Genomic DNA, 12,184 nt, shown 5'->3' with positions numbered 1-12,184 from the left:
TACAGGGTAAGTGATAAAGGAGATAAGACTATGAAGGTTAGATGTAAAATGGTGGGGGTGGTGGACTGATTATCCTGGAATTTAAAAATACAGTAAAACCTTGGTTTGAGAGCATAATTCATTCCGGAAACATGTTTGTAATCCAAAGCACTTGTGTATCAAAGCAAATTTAAAAAAGAAAAAAATTTTTTAACGTTTATTTTTGAGACAGAGAGAGACAGAGCATGGACGGGGGAGGGGCAGAGAGAGAGGGAGACACAGAATCAGAAGCAGGCTCCAGGCTCTGAGCTGTCAGCACAGAGCCCGACATGGGGCTCGAACTCATGGACGGCGAGATCGTGACCTGAGCTGAAGTCGGCCGCTTAACCAACTGAGCCACCCAGGCGCCCCTCAAAGCAAATTTCAAGAACCATCAGCTCAGTTGTGATCATGTGATGTCTGGCCTCACACACTACTCATATTGCAAGACATCGCTCCTTTATCAAGTTAAAATTTTTAGAAATGTTTGCTTGTCTTGCAGAGCACTCGCAGAACAATCCAAGGTTTTACTGTATAACAACTGAAAGAATATAACAAAAGCCAAGATGAATAAGTAGCGTCAAGAAAATACTGTTATAGAAGAATGCATCCTAATTAGAAGTATGAGAATTTTATATCCTTGAAATACTTTTTTTCTTTTTTCTACACATTCAAATGATCACAGTATTTGAAATATTATTTTTAAAAAATTTTGAAATAATTAGATTCACAGGATGTTGCAAAAGTAGTGAAAAGAATCCCATGTATTCTTCACCCTGCTCCTAATGGTGTGGAGACATCTTACACTACTGTAGTTCAACATCAAAATCAGGAAACTGACTCTGGTGCATTACTGTTCACTAGATTAACTGGCCCACAGAACTTACACAGTTTTCACCACTTTTTTAAAAACCTGCATTCATCTCTGAGTGCGCACATAGCTGTATGTAATCTGATGTCGTGCACATTATTCACGAACCATCACAATCACAATCAGAACCGTTCCATCACCACAAAAGAATTCACATTTGCTACTTCTTTGTGTATATACACACTCTCCCAAACCCATCCCCAGTCCTGCGGCAACCAATAATTTGTTCTCAATCTCTACAGTTCTGTCATTTTAAAAATGTTAAACGTTTTAATATAATTAACTTTTGTATAGGTAATACATTCACACAATTCTTTTTTATCAGCATTACCGAGGTAAAAATGACCTGCAAGAAGCTGTGTATATTTAAAGTATAGTTCTGACGTGTATAAGCTCTTGAAGCCATAATCAAGATAAGCCATTTCCATCATCTCAAAAGTTCCCTCATGGGGGCGCCTGAGTGGCTCAGTCCGTTGAGAATCTGACTTCAGCTCAGGTCCTGATCTCAAGTTTGGTGGGTTAGAGCCTACAGTGGACTCTGTGCTGACAGCTCAGAGCCTGGAGCCTGCTTCAGATTCTGTGTCTCTCGCTCTGCTTCTCCCTCATACTCTCTCTCTCAAAAATAAACATTAAAAAAAAAAAAAAGTTCCCTCATGCCTTTTTGTAATCTCTCCTTTCTGTCTCTCCTTGTTCCCACACCTCCACACAACTAATCTGTTTTCTGTCACAATAGTTTTTTTTCCTAGAATTTTATATAAATGGAATTATATTGTATGTACTCTTTTTTTTGTATGGCTTCTTTCACTCAGCATAATTATTTTGAGATTAATTTTGATGTAGCAGTAGTTCAATCCTTTCTGTTGCTGAAGAGTGTTGTATTGTAGAACATACCACAGTTTACTTATCCATTCACCTTCTGAACACTTGAGTTGCTTCCGGCTTTAAGATATAAGCTGCTGTGAAGAGCTGTGTACAAGTCTTGGGTAGACATATGCTTTCATTTATCTTTGCTTAGAAGTGGAATGGCTGGGTTATACGTAGTGTTTTATTTTTAAAGAAACTACCAAAGCATTTTTCAGAGCGGTTATACCATCTGACATTCCCTTCAGCAGTGTTATGAGAGTTCCAGTTGTTCTACATCCTCACGAATACTTGGTATGAACAGTTTTTCAGTTTTATACATTCTAATAGATGTGTATCTCACTGCAGTTTTAATTTGCATTTCCCTAATGACTGATGTTTAACATCTTTTCAACTACTTATTTATCATCCAAATATCTTTCTTTTTTTTTTTTTTGAGTTTTCTTTTTTGTAACCTTTATTTTTTTTTAATGTTTATTTATTTTTGAGAGAGCACACGCGTAAGCAGGGGAGGGGCGGCGAGAGAGACAGAGAATCCAAAGCAGGCTCCAGGCTCCCAGCTATCAGCTCAGAGCTCAACTTGGGGCTTGAACTCACAAATCATGAGGCCATGACCTGAGACAAAGTCAGACGCTTAACCAACTGAGCCCCTCACGTGCTCCATGGAGTTGTTTTCTTCTTTTTTTTTTAGTATATGTGCTGCCGAAGCGAGCACTGGAGTTGTTTTCTTCTTAATGAGTTTTAAGAGTTTAATACATTCTTGGAGACAATGCCTTTATCAGATATGTGATTTGCAAATATTTTCTCCCAGTCTATAGCTTGTGTCTTCATTCTCTTAACACTTTAAAGAGCATAAGGTGTCAGTGCATCCGTTTTTTCCCCCCCTTTAGGGATCATGCTTTTGATGTCAAATCTAAGATATCTCTGAGTAATCCAAGATAACAAAGATTTCCTCCTACATTTTCTTCTACAAGTTTTACAGTTTAAGATTTTACATTTAGGACTCTGATGCATTTTAATTTTTATATATAGTGTGAGGTATGGATCAAAGGTTTTTTGGTTTTGCATATGGATATCCAACTGCTCCAGTGCCATTTGTTGAAAAGATCATCCTTTCTCTACCTTCACTTTTGTTGAAAATGAAATGTTCATTAAATGATTTTGAATTGGTAGCACATTCACATTATTCTTTATTTTTAATGTTTATTTTTATGTTTGAGAGACAGAGCGCAAGTGGGGGAGGGGCAGAGAGAGAGGGTGACACGAAATCCAAACCAGGCTCCAGGCTCTGAGCTGTCAGCACAACTGACACACCCCAATGTGGTGCTCGAACTTACAAACCATGAGATCATGACATGAGCCCAAGCAGGCTGCCCAACTGACTAAGCCACCAGGTGTCCCACATTCACATTACTTTTAAGATACAAAAGGGTAAAGTGGAAAATTTCCCAGTCACCTGGTTTCCCTCCTCAAAAATAATGTTGCCTATTATTATATTATTATTATCCATGATAGAGATATTCTATGCATTATAATTGAAAATATCTATATGTACTCACATATGGATATATTTTTTATTCTCCTACCCCTTCTACTACAAATAATAAAATATTATGTATACTCTTCTGAGCCTTGGTTCTTTTAACCTAATAATACATACATACATATGTATGTACATACTATATACATATGTTCGAGCAGTATTCCAAACCATGAATACACCATGATATACTTAGGTAGTGTCTTATTGATGAAATTTTGCTTACTTCCAGTCTTTTGCTATTAACAAGCAATACTTCAATAAGTAATCTTGTAAACATGTCATATGTATAAGCTAGTATATCTGAAGGAGAAAGTCCTAGAAGTACGACTGTGGGGTGAAATGATAGATTATTAAACTGTCTTCCACAGGAAGTTGTACCATTTTACACTTCCAACAGCAACAACAAAGAATATGTTTTCCCCACATCTTCCTCAACATTACACTTCCTTAAAACTTTTTACCTGTAACATTTGAAATACTTTTTCTTTAAGGATCTAAGAATATTACAAAGGATGCCAATTCATAGGCTCTGAAAACCTACAGAATTTTGTTCTAGAAACGGACACAAGGAAGGATATATACTTTTACCAGGGTTTTTAAGATACATATGAAAATGTCACTAGCAAAAATGTTTAGAGAAAATATCTAAATAGCTACCAACTCTAGAAGACAAGATACAGAACTTTCTATTTTTAAACATCAAGCAAAGATGTACGCTCTCAAAGGTTTTCTTTCAAAAATAATTTCCAGGGGCACCTGGGTGGCTCAGTCAGTTGAGCCTCTGACTCTTCATTGTGGCCAAGGGTCATGGGTTCAAGCCCCACATTGGGCTCTGCCCTGAGCCTACTTAAGATTCTCCCTCTCTCTCCCTCTGCTCTTCTTCCCCGCTCACATGCTCTCTCATAAATAAAGAAAAGCCTGAGACATGATAGGCTCTCAATAAATGTTGGTTCATGCTTTTCTTATTAAGCAGTTGTTGTTTTCAATTTTATTATGATAATTTTCACCAATAACTTGGTTAAGGCATTCAGACTATACTGTAAGGTTCACATCTAAAAACAACCTAAAACTAAGATAATACTCAAAAAAATTTTTCTCCAATGTTCAAGTTCTTAGGGCTTTGATTAATGTATTTCTATTTTAAAATCAGGCTTGAAACATTTTACCATGAATATTAAGATTAGGTGGAGGGGCGCCTGGGTGGCTCAGTCGGTTAAGCGGCCGACTTCGGCTCAGGTCATGATCTCGCAGTCCGTGAGTTTGAGCCCCGTGTCGGGCTCTGTGCTGACAGCTCAGAGCCTGGAGCCTGTTTCAGATTCTGTGTCTCCCTCTCTCTGACCCTCCCCCATTCATGCTCTGTCTCTCTCTGTCTCAAAAATAAATAAACGTTTAAAAAAAAAGAGAGATTAAAAAAAAAAGATTAGGTGGATGTTTTGAATTTGTAAAAATTCAAAATCATATTAAAAAAAACTCAATGGCTACTGTTAATCAAAATCTTTCTATGTCTAAAAATTAACCATGTGATAACCAAAATAATGGTTTCAATCCACATTGTCAATTTTTCTTATCTGTGAAGAACCTTTCTTGTTACTCATACCTCCATATATTATCTTTCTGAATTGTTACTACTTTTCTTCATTGTTGTATAAATCTGAAATTTCCTTATGATTTAGTTTGTGGTCTCCACTTACCGAATCCTGTTTAAGAAAATTTGGTGATTCATTTATTAATGGTCTTGAAGCAAGAATGTCTATTTTACCTTCCAGTCTTCCCTCCATGGTTTTAATAGCATTCAAAAGAGTCTTTAGAGAGATTCTAGAGTCTCCAATCTCCTGAGAACCTCTCAAAGAAGTGAGGTTAGATGCAAAGGTCACACGGCGTGCAGAGTTTGGAATAACACTGGGTAAACCAACTGATGAAGTTCTTTCCTTTATATTGTTTACATGGGGCCTATAGCCTTCAAAGAATTTCGAAGATGCAGGCCTCTCCGGAGATTTCCTTTTTCTTGGAGGCATCACCAATCAAAAACAGTAAAACAACTAAACCTAGAGTTATTTTTCAATGAGCGCTCCTTTTATGAAGAGGAACAACACAAAGTTCTAATGAAGCTGTGATAGAAAATATACTTGAAAATGTGTTCCTTTGCTTTCAGAATGAAGAAATCACACTGTAAAGTTGTCCTGGTGAAGAAACAAGCCTTCCTTAAATCAAATTCCCTGTAGGAGAGTATATCTAATGAGGCCCTCTTTTCTAGTAGTCAGATGGTTAGAACCCTAACAGTATTCTATTTGAAGACACATTCTAGCTCCTTGGTTACCAAGGGTATAGAAACAGAAATATTATAGCTAATAGAAGTCAAACATATTTGAGTAAAAAAAAAAAATGCACACATGGTAAATTTGTAAATCACTGAAATGAATCACTTTCTTTGGGTTACACATTCTTGGATTATTTTCTTCACTAAATGTTTTGTATCTTGTTTGTCTAACTTTCTCTATTCATTTGTTAAAATGTTATGTGACTTACAAAAGGATTGTAGCCTCAGCAGTCACCCTGATGACAAGTAAGCATTTATACCACTAACACCTCTTTCAAGTGAGCTGTCTCCTGCAGTTCTATCTTGTTGCCACTGAGTTCTAAGTTTGCCTATAATTAAAAAACCATTTCCTCTATGAAAGTGTTTCTCAATGCTTTCATTATAATGATGCTCCCTATGAACGCTCACTCTATTTTGCTTCTGAAAGACTTAACTTCTAAATCTATAATAAAGTTTATGAGTATATTCCTAAGCCTCCAATTAGAACATAAGTTGAATATCCCAATCCTGCTTCAGGTATGTTTATTTCTCTACAGTTTAGCAAAACCCTGTACATTGCGGGTGTTTAAAAAATGTTTGTTGAATTGAGTCAAGTGAAAGAATATTCATCTTTCTGGGACTGTATGGTAAGGTGGAGAGAAAGGCATCAATTTCTTAAAACCTAATTAAAACAATATAACAGCAATTTTTTTTATAGCTATTAATCACACCTGCATATAGCTGCCCTCTAGAGCCTTGTTCAACTTGCGTAGATGGTCATTCTGTGAACTGGTTTCAGTAAAAGAATGTAGTTGTTCTTCTAACTGTTTAACTTTTATCTAGGATAAAACAGAAGAATAATAAAATAAAGAGTAATTATATATATATTTACATATTTTAAAAGGAAAAAGATGTCATGAGTTTGGAAAAATCACAGAGAATCCTTAAAACTTGTAGAAGCAATCCTAAGTTTTTCTAATCATGTAAAGATTGCTATTTCAACTCTCAGAGCTTATTTCAATAGCTAAAAGTAGGCTATAGCCATTTATACGTACTGAGATAACTCATTTGGTTTCTATTGCTTATGAAAACTCCAGCAGCACCTGGGTAGCTCAGTTGGTTAAGCATCCAACTTCCCGTTCAGGTCATGATCTCCCAGCTTGTGAGTTTGAGCCCTGCCTCGGGCTCTGTGCTGACAGCTCAGAGCCTGGAGCCTGCTTGGGATTCTGTGTCTCCCTCTCTCTCTGCCCCTCTCCTGTTCACATTCAGTCTCTTTCTCTCTAGCTCAAAAATAAACATTCAAGAATTTTTTTAGAAACTCCAAATTAACATGACTTATGAATATAACAGTGAGACTTTGGGGGTAATAATTTCAACTTAAAAAAAATTGTGATACCTAACATTCAAAAACCATTTTGGCTATGGATAATTAGAATTGTCAACGTGCAAGTAGATGACACAGACTCTTGTGTTTTACTGACAGAATTATAAAATCTGAGTAAATGAAATTCTTATATGATGAATTATACTTTAACTGAGAAAGATAATTATGGCTTTCTCTTTAAAGAAAATGATCATTTGGGGGAAATCATTAATATTTACTCACTAATCTCCAAATTGTGTTTTCCCACATTTTCTTCCCTTTATATCCAACCCTTTCATACAAATCAATAATGAATCCCTGAATCAGACAAAATGTCATCCAAAATTTTTTACTTAAATCGACTTTTTCCTTTCTCTGTGTCTTGTTTCCTACCTGTGGAGGGAAAACACTTCTTGGCTGGAGTTACTGCACACTTTCAGGAACTGTTAAATTTTGATTGCTAATATTAGTATTTTTTTTTTGAAGGACTGCATAAAAATACATTTTGTCTCAGGAAATCTCTCTTGTTCTATCAAGCAGAATCCTTCTTTTATCTCTGCCTGTTTCTGTTGCTCTTTTCCACAGTGTACATTATAAAATGTGTGCTATGGCTCCCTAAAACCATCAGTAAGTTAATCATGACTTTCACTTAAGGTTCAGAATTAAAATGACTGCCTCTAAAGGGAAGTATTCATGCAACAATTATTCTCATTTTAAACAAGCAAGCTGTTGTTAACCCATAGAATCTAATGGAAAATGGGCTGAATAACTCTGAAGACTTTGAGATTTGCTTTTCTTCAAGCAAACAGAATATCCTTATTCTACAATATTCCTCTGATAATTTGCCCTAACTCAGCCTCTGGGCACACAGTAAAATGCCCTGAAACTTTTTAGATGGGATTTTCTCATCTACAAGCACTTTAAATTTTGTATTGAGTGTCTTATTTGGCATGATTTCTAATTCAGGTCATTCACATGGGAAAGAACACAGAAGCAAATAAATTGTGCTGCCGCTCAGAGATCTGGTTTTTCTGTGTCATTAAAAGTCAAGCAACTTCCATTATTAGCTTATCAGCCAGTCTCAGGAACTGCAGTAACTTAGGTCAAGGTCCTTTGTTCATCATTTTTAATCCTTTTTAACAATTTTACCATAAATGTATCCCTAAACAGTGTACAGTATTATTTTATAAGATTGATCTATGTTAGGGGCGCCTGGGTAAGCTCAGTTGGTTAGGTAGCTGACTTTGGCTCAGGTCATGATCTCATGGTTTGTGGGTTCAGGCCCCACATCAGGTTCTGTGCTGACAGCTCAGAGCCTGGAGCCTGCTTTGGATTCTGTGTCTCCCTCTCTCTCCGCCCCTCCCCTACTTGTACTCTGCCTCTCTTTCTCTCTCTCAAAAATGAATAAACGTTAAAAAAAAAATTGATGTATTTTAGCACATGTAACTCTATACTCAAAGATTGCTTTTGGGGCACCTGGGTGTCACAGTTGGTTAAGCGTCCAACTTCAGCTCAGGTCACGATCTCACAGTTTGTGAGTTCGAGCCCTACATCGGGCTCTATGTTGATAGCTCAGAGCCTGGAGCCTGCTTCGGATTCTGTGTCTCCCTCTGTCTCTGCCCTTCCCCCACTCACACTCTGTCTCTCTCTCTCTCTCTTTCAAAGTAAATAAACATAATAATTAAAAAAAAATTTTTTAAAGACTGCTTTCAAGACTGATAGAACTACTTTCAGGAGAAATTTAATAAACTCCAGTAAAATTCAAGATCTGTAAATCCTACAACCTAGTAATTCTTCTTCTGAGAATTATACTAGCTAGAGAATTTTTTACATGAATACAAGGCGACCTGTACAACAGTTCATCATTTTAGTGTTGTTTTTAAGAAACCGGAAACTACCTAAATATCCATCAACAGAAGAAAGGATAAATCTATTTTGGTATATTTATAAAATGGAATAGAATATAGCACTGAAAATGTAATTCATACCATGTTTGAATAGGGAAAGCAGTTTCTGACACAGTCTACATTAACACCTGAAACCAAGTGTTTATACCAATCATGAAGTCAATTCTAAAATGTAATCTTTCATCAAATGATTCATAGGTAATATTTTTAATCAATTATTCAATTTAGAGAGAACACAGCAGACTATTTTGATTATGCTTAGTATGCAGCTCTTCCTTTAAACTATTGCAAGGGTATTATGCTTTAAGAGCACTTTCCCTTGGGTTGATGAAGTCAGTCTGGAATGTGCCAACCCAAGGTATGACATAAAAACACCAGTGAGTCAATAGTTTCAAGTGTTTCAGCTTTCAAAGACTATCAAAAATTTTAAGCCCTTGTTGTAGAAATAGGAGTAGAAAGTAATATTTTCTTTAAGATTCTGAGGATAACTTCTAAGGATATAACTGAGGTCTAAAAGGTTAAATAGATATCAGCTCATTAATTAATTTTAAAATGTATCCTATTCCCAGCCAAAATTTGGCTTTAAGTTGGCTATGAACATTTGTTGTTTTTTTTTTCTTATATACTTAACAATACATTTAATTTCTCTTGGGAAAGATGAAAGAAGGTCAAAATCATTGGTCATAGTTTTTATGAGATCATTAGTTTCACAAAGGAGAAGGCTCTTCTGTGCCTGTAATAATCTATATACCTAGTTTGTAATGTTGACTAGCTTTCCTAGTGAAAAGTAGATGAGAGGTATGCTTTCCCCTCCTCAGTTTATAGGTAAATAAGATGAACCTCAAAGGAAAACAATCAGAAAACAATGAACAAAGTGCCAATAAGTACCTATCCGTAATTATTTTAAATGTAAATGGACCAAATGTTCTAATCAAATGACACATGATGCAACACAAGCACTTCTAAGAGGGAAGTGTACAACAATACAGGCCTACCTCAAGGAAAAAGAAAAATCTCATATTAACAACCTAACCTTACACCTAAAGGAGCTAGAAAATGAAAAACAAAGCCCAAAGCCAGCAGAAGGAAGGAAATAATGAACATTAAAGTAGAAATAAACAAAATAGAGACTGAAAGAATAGAAAAGATCAATGAAACCAAGAGCTGGTTCTTTGAAAAGACAGACAAAACTGATAAACCTTTAGCCAAACTCATCAAGAAAAAGAAGACTCAAATAAAATCAGAAATGAAGAAGAAATAACTACCGTATCACAGAAATACAAATATAAGACACCATTATGAAAAATTAAATGCCAGCAAATTGGACAACCTAGAAAAAAAGATCAATTCCTAGAAACATACAATCTCCTTCAACTGAATCAGAGATAGAAAATTTGAACAGACTGATTACTAGTAATAAAACTGAATCTGTAAAAAAAAAAACAAAAAACAAAAAAAAACTCCCAATACATAAAAGTCAAAGATCAGATGGCTTCACAGATGACTTCTAAACATTTAAAGTAACAGGTTCTGCTAATACTACTGTGGTTTCATTAACTACATTAAAAAAAAAAAAAACCTTTTTTAAATGTTTATTCATTTCTGAGAGAGAGACAGACAGACAGACAGACAGACAGTGTGTGAGCAGGGGAGGGGCAGGGATAGAGGGTGACACAGGATCTGAAGTAGGCTTCAGGCTCTGAGCTGTCAGCACAGAGCCTGATGCGGGGCTCAAACTCACAAACCGTGAGATCATGACCTGAGCTGAAGTCACATACTTAAATGGTTAAGCCACACAGGCGCCCCTACATTTAAAAAAAATTTTTAATTGAAGCATAGTTGACATACAATACTATATAATTTTAGATGTACAACACAGTGAATCAATAATTATATATATTACAAAGTGCTTACTATAAATGTAGTTACTATATGTCACAATACAAAGTTATTATAACATTATTCCCTATGCTGTGCTTTTCATCCCTGTCACTTATTTATTTCATAACCAGAAGTTTATATCTCTTAATCCCCCCTTCATCTATTTCCCCCATTCCTCCACCCTTCTCCCCTCTGTCAACCACCAGTTTTCTGTATTTATGAATCTGTTTCCAGTTTTTTGTTCTTTTGTTTTGCCTTTAATTCCACATAGAAGTAAAATCCTGTGGTATTTGTTTTTCTCTGACGTATTTCACTTAGCTTAATACCCTCTAGGTCCATCCATGTCATTGCAAATGGCAAGATTTCATTCTTTTTTTACGGCTCTTCTTCCTTCCCAAATTATCCCCAAAATATAGAAGAGGAAGAAAAACTTCCAAATTCATTCCACAAGGCCAGCATTACCCTGATACCAACACCAGACAAAGACTCTACTAAAAAGAAAACTCTAGGCCATTATCTCTGATGAACACAGATGCCAAAATCATCAACAAAATACTAGCAAACTGAATCCAACAACACATTAAAAATATCATCAATACATTGAGTAAGGATAAAAACCATACGATCGGAGGCGCAGGAAGATGGCGGCGTAGGAGGACGCTGGGCTCACCGCGCGTCCTGCTGATCACTTAGATTCCACCTACACCTGCCTAAATAACCCAGAAAACCGCCAGAGGATTAGCAGAACGGAGTCACCGGACCCAAGTGCCGACGAGAGGCCCACGGAAGAGGGTAGGAAGGGCGGCGAGGCGGTGCGCGCTCCACGGACTGGCGGGAGGGAGCCGGGGCGGAGGGGCGGCTCGCCAGCCAAGCAGAGCCCCCGAGTCCGGCTTGCAAAAGCGGAGGGGCCTGACGGACTGTGTTCCGACAGCAAGCGCGACTTAGCGTCTGGGAGGTCATAAGTTAACAGCTCTGCTCGGAAAGCGGGAAGGCCGGAGGACAAAGGGAGGGTGAGCTGCGGAGCCCCCGGACGACAGAGCTCAGTTTGGCGGGGAACAAAGGCGCTCGCCAGCGCCATCTCCCCCGCCCATCCCCCAGCCAAAATCCCAAAGGGAACCGGTTCCGGCCAGGGAAATTGCTCGCTCCTCGCAAACACCCAACTCTGTGCTTCTGCGGAGCCAAACCTCCGGCAGCGGATCTGACTCCCTCCGGCTGCCACAGGGCCCCTCCTGAAGTGGATCACCTAAGGAGAAGCGAGCTAAGCCTGCCCCCTTCCCGCCGTGCACCTTGCCTCCCCACCCCAGCTAATACGCCAGATCCCCAGCATCACAAGCCTGGAAGTGTGCAAGTAGCCCAGACGGGCCACGCCACCCCACAGTGAATCCCGCCCCTAGGAGAGGGGAAGAGAAGGCACACACCAGTCTGACTGTGGCCCCAGCGGTGG

At 37.7% G+C, this 12,184-nt stretch overlaps 1 protein-coding gene across 2 annotated transcripts in view; it reads right to left on the bottom strand.

Moving 5' to 3' along the window:
• Nucleotides 1-12,184, bottom strand: part of CCDC150 (coiled-coil domain containing 150) — a 102,900-nt gene that overhangs the window by 20,664 nt on the left and 70,052 nt on the right. The window contains exon 16 of one of the 2 annotated variants that reach the window (XM_030325317.1): nt 6,321-6,428. In XM_030325317.1, the coding sequence (XP_030181177.1) occupies nt 6,321-6,428 (108 nt within the window). Of the gene's footprint in view, nt 1-4,984; nt 5,072-6,320; nt 6,429-12,184 lie in introns of those variants that run through there. The other variant, XM_030325318.1, reaches the window with a different exon arrangement.

This window comes from Lynx canadensis, chromosome C1 (assembly GCF_007474595.2).
Source record: "Lynx canadensis isolate LIC74 chromosome C1, mLynCan4.pri.v2, whole genome shotgun sequence".
NCBI lineage: Eukaryota > Metazoa > Chordata > Mammalia > Carnivora > Felidae > Lynx > Lynx canadensis.
This window is presented reverse-complemented; position numbering and strand designations above follow the sequence as displayed.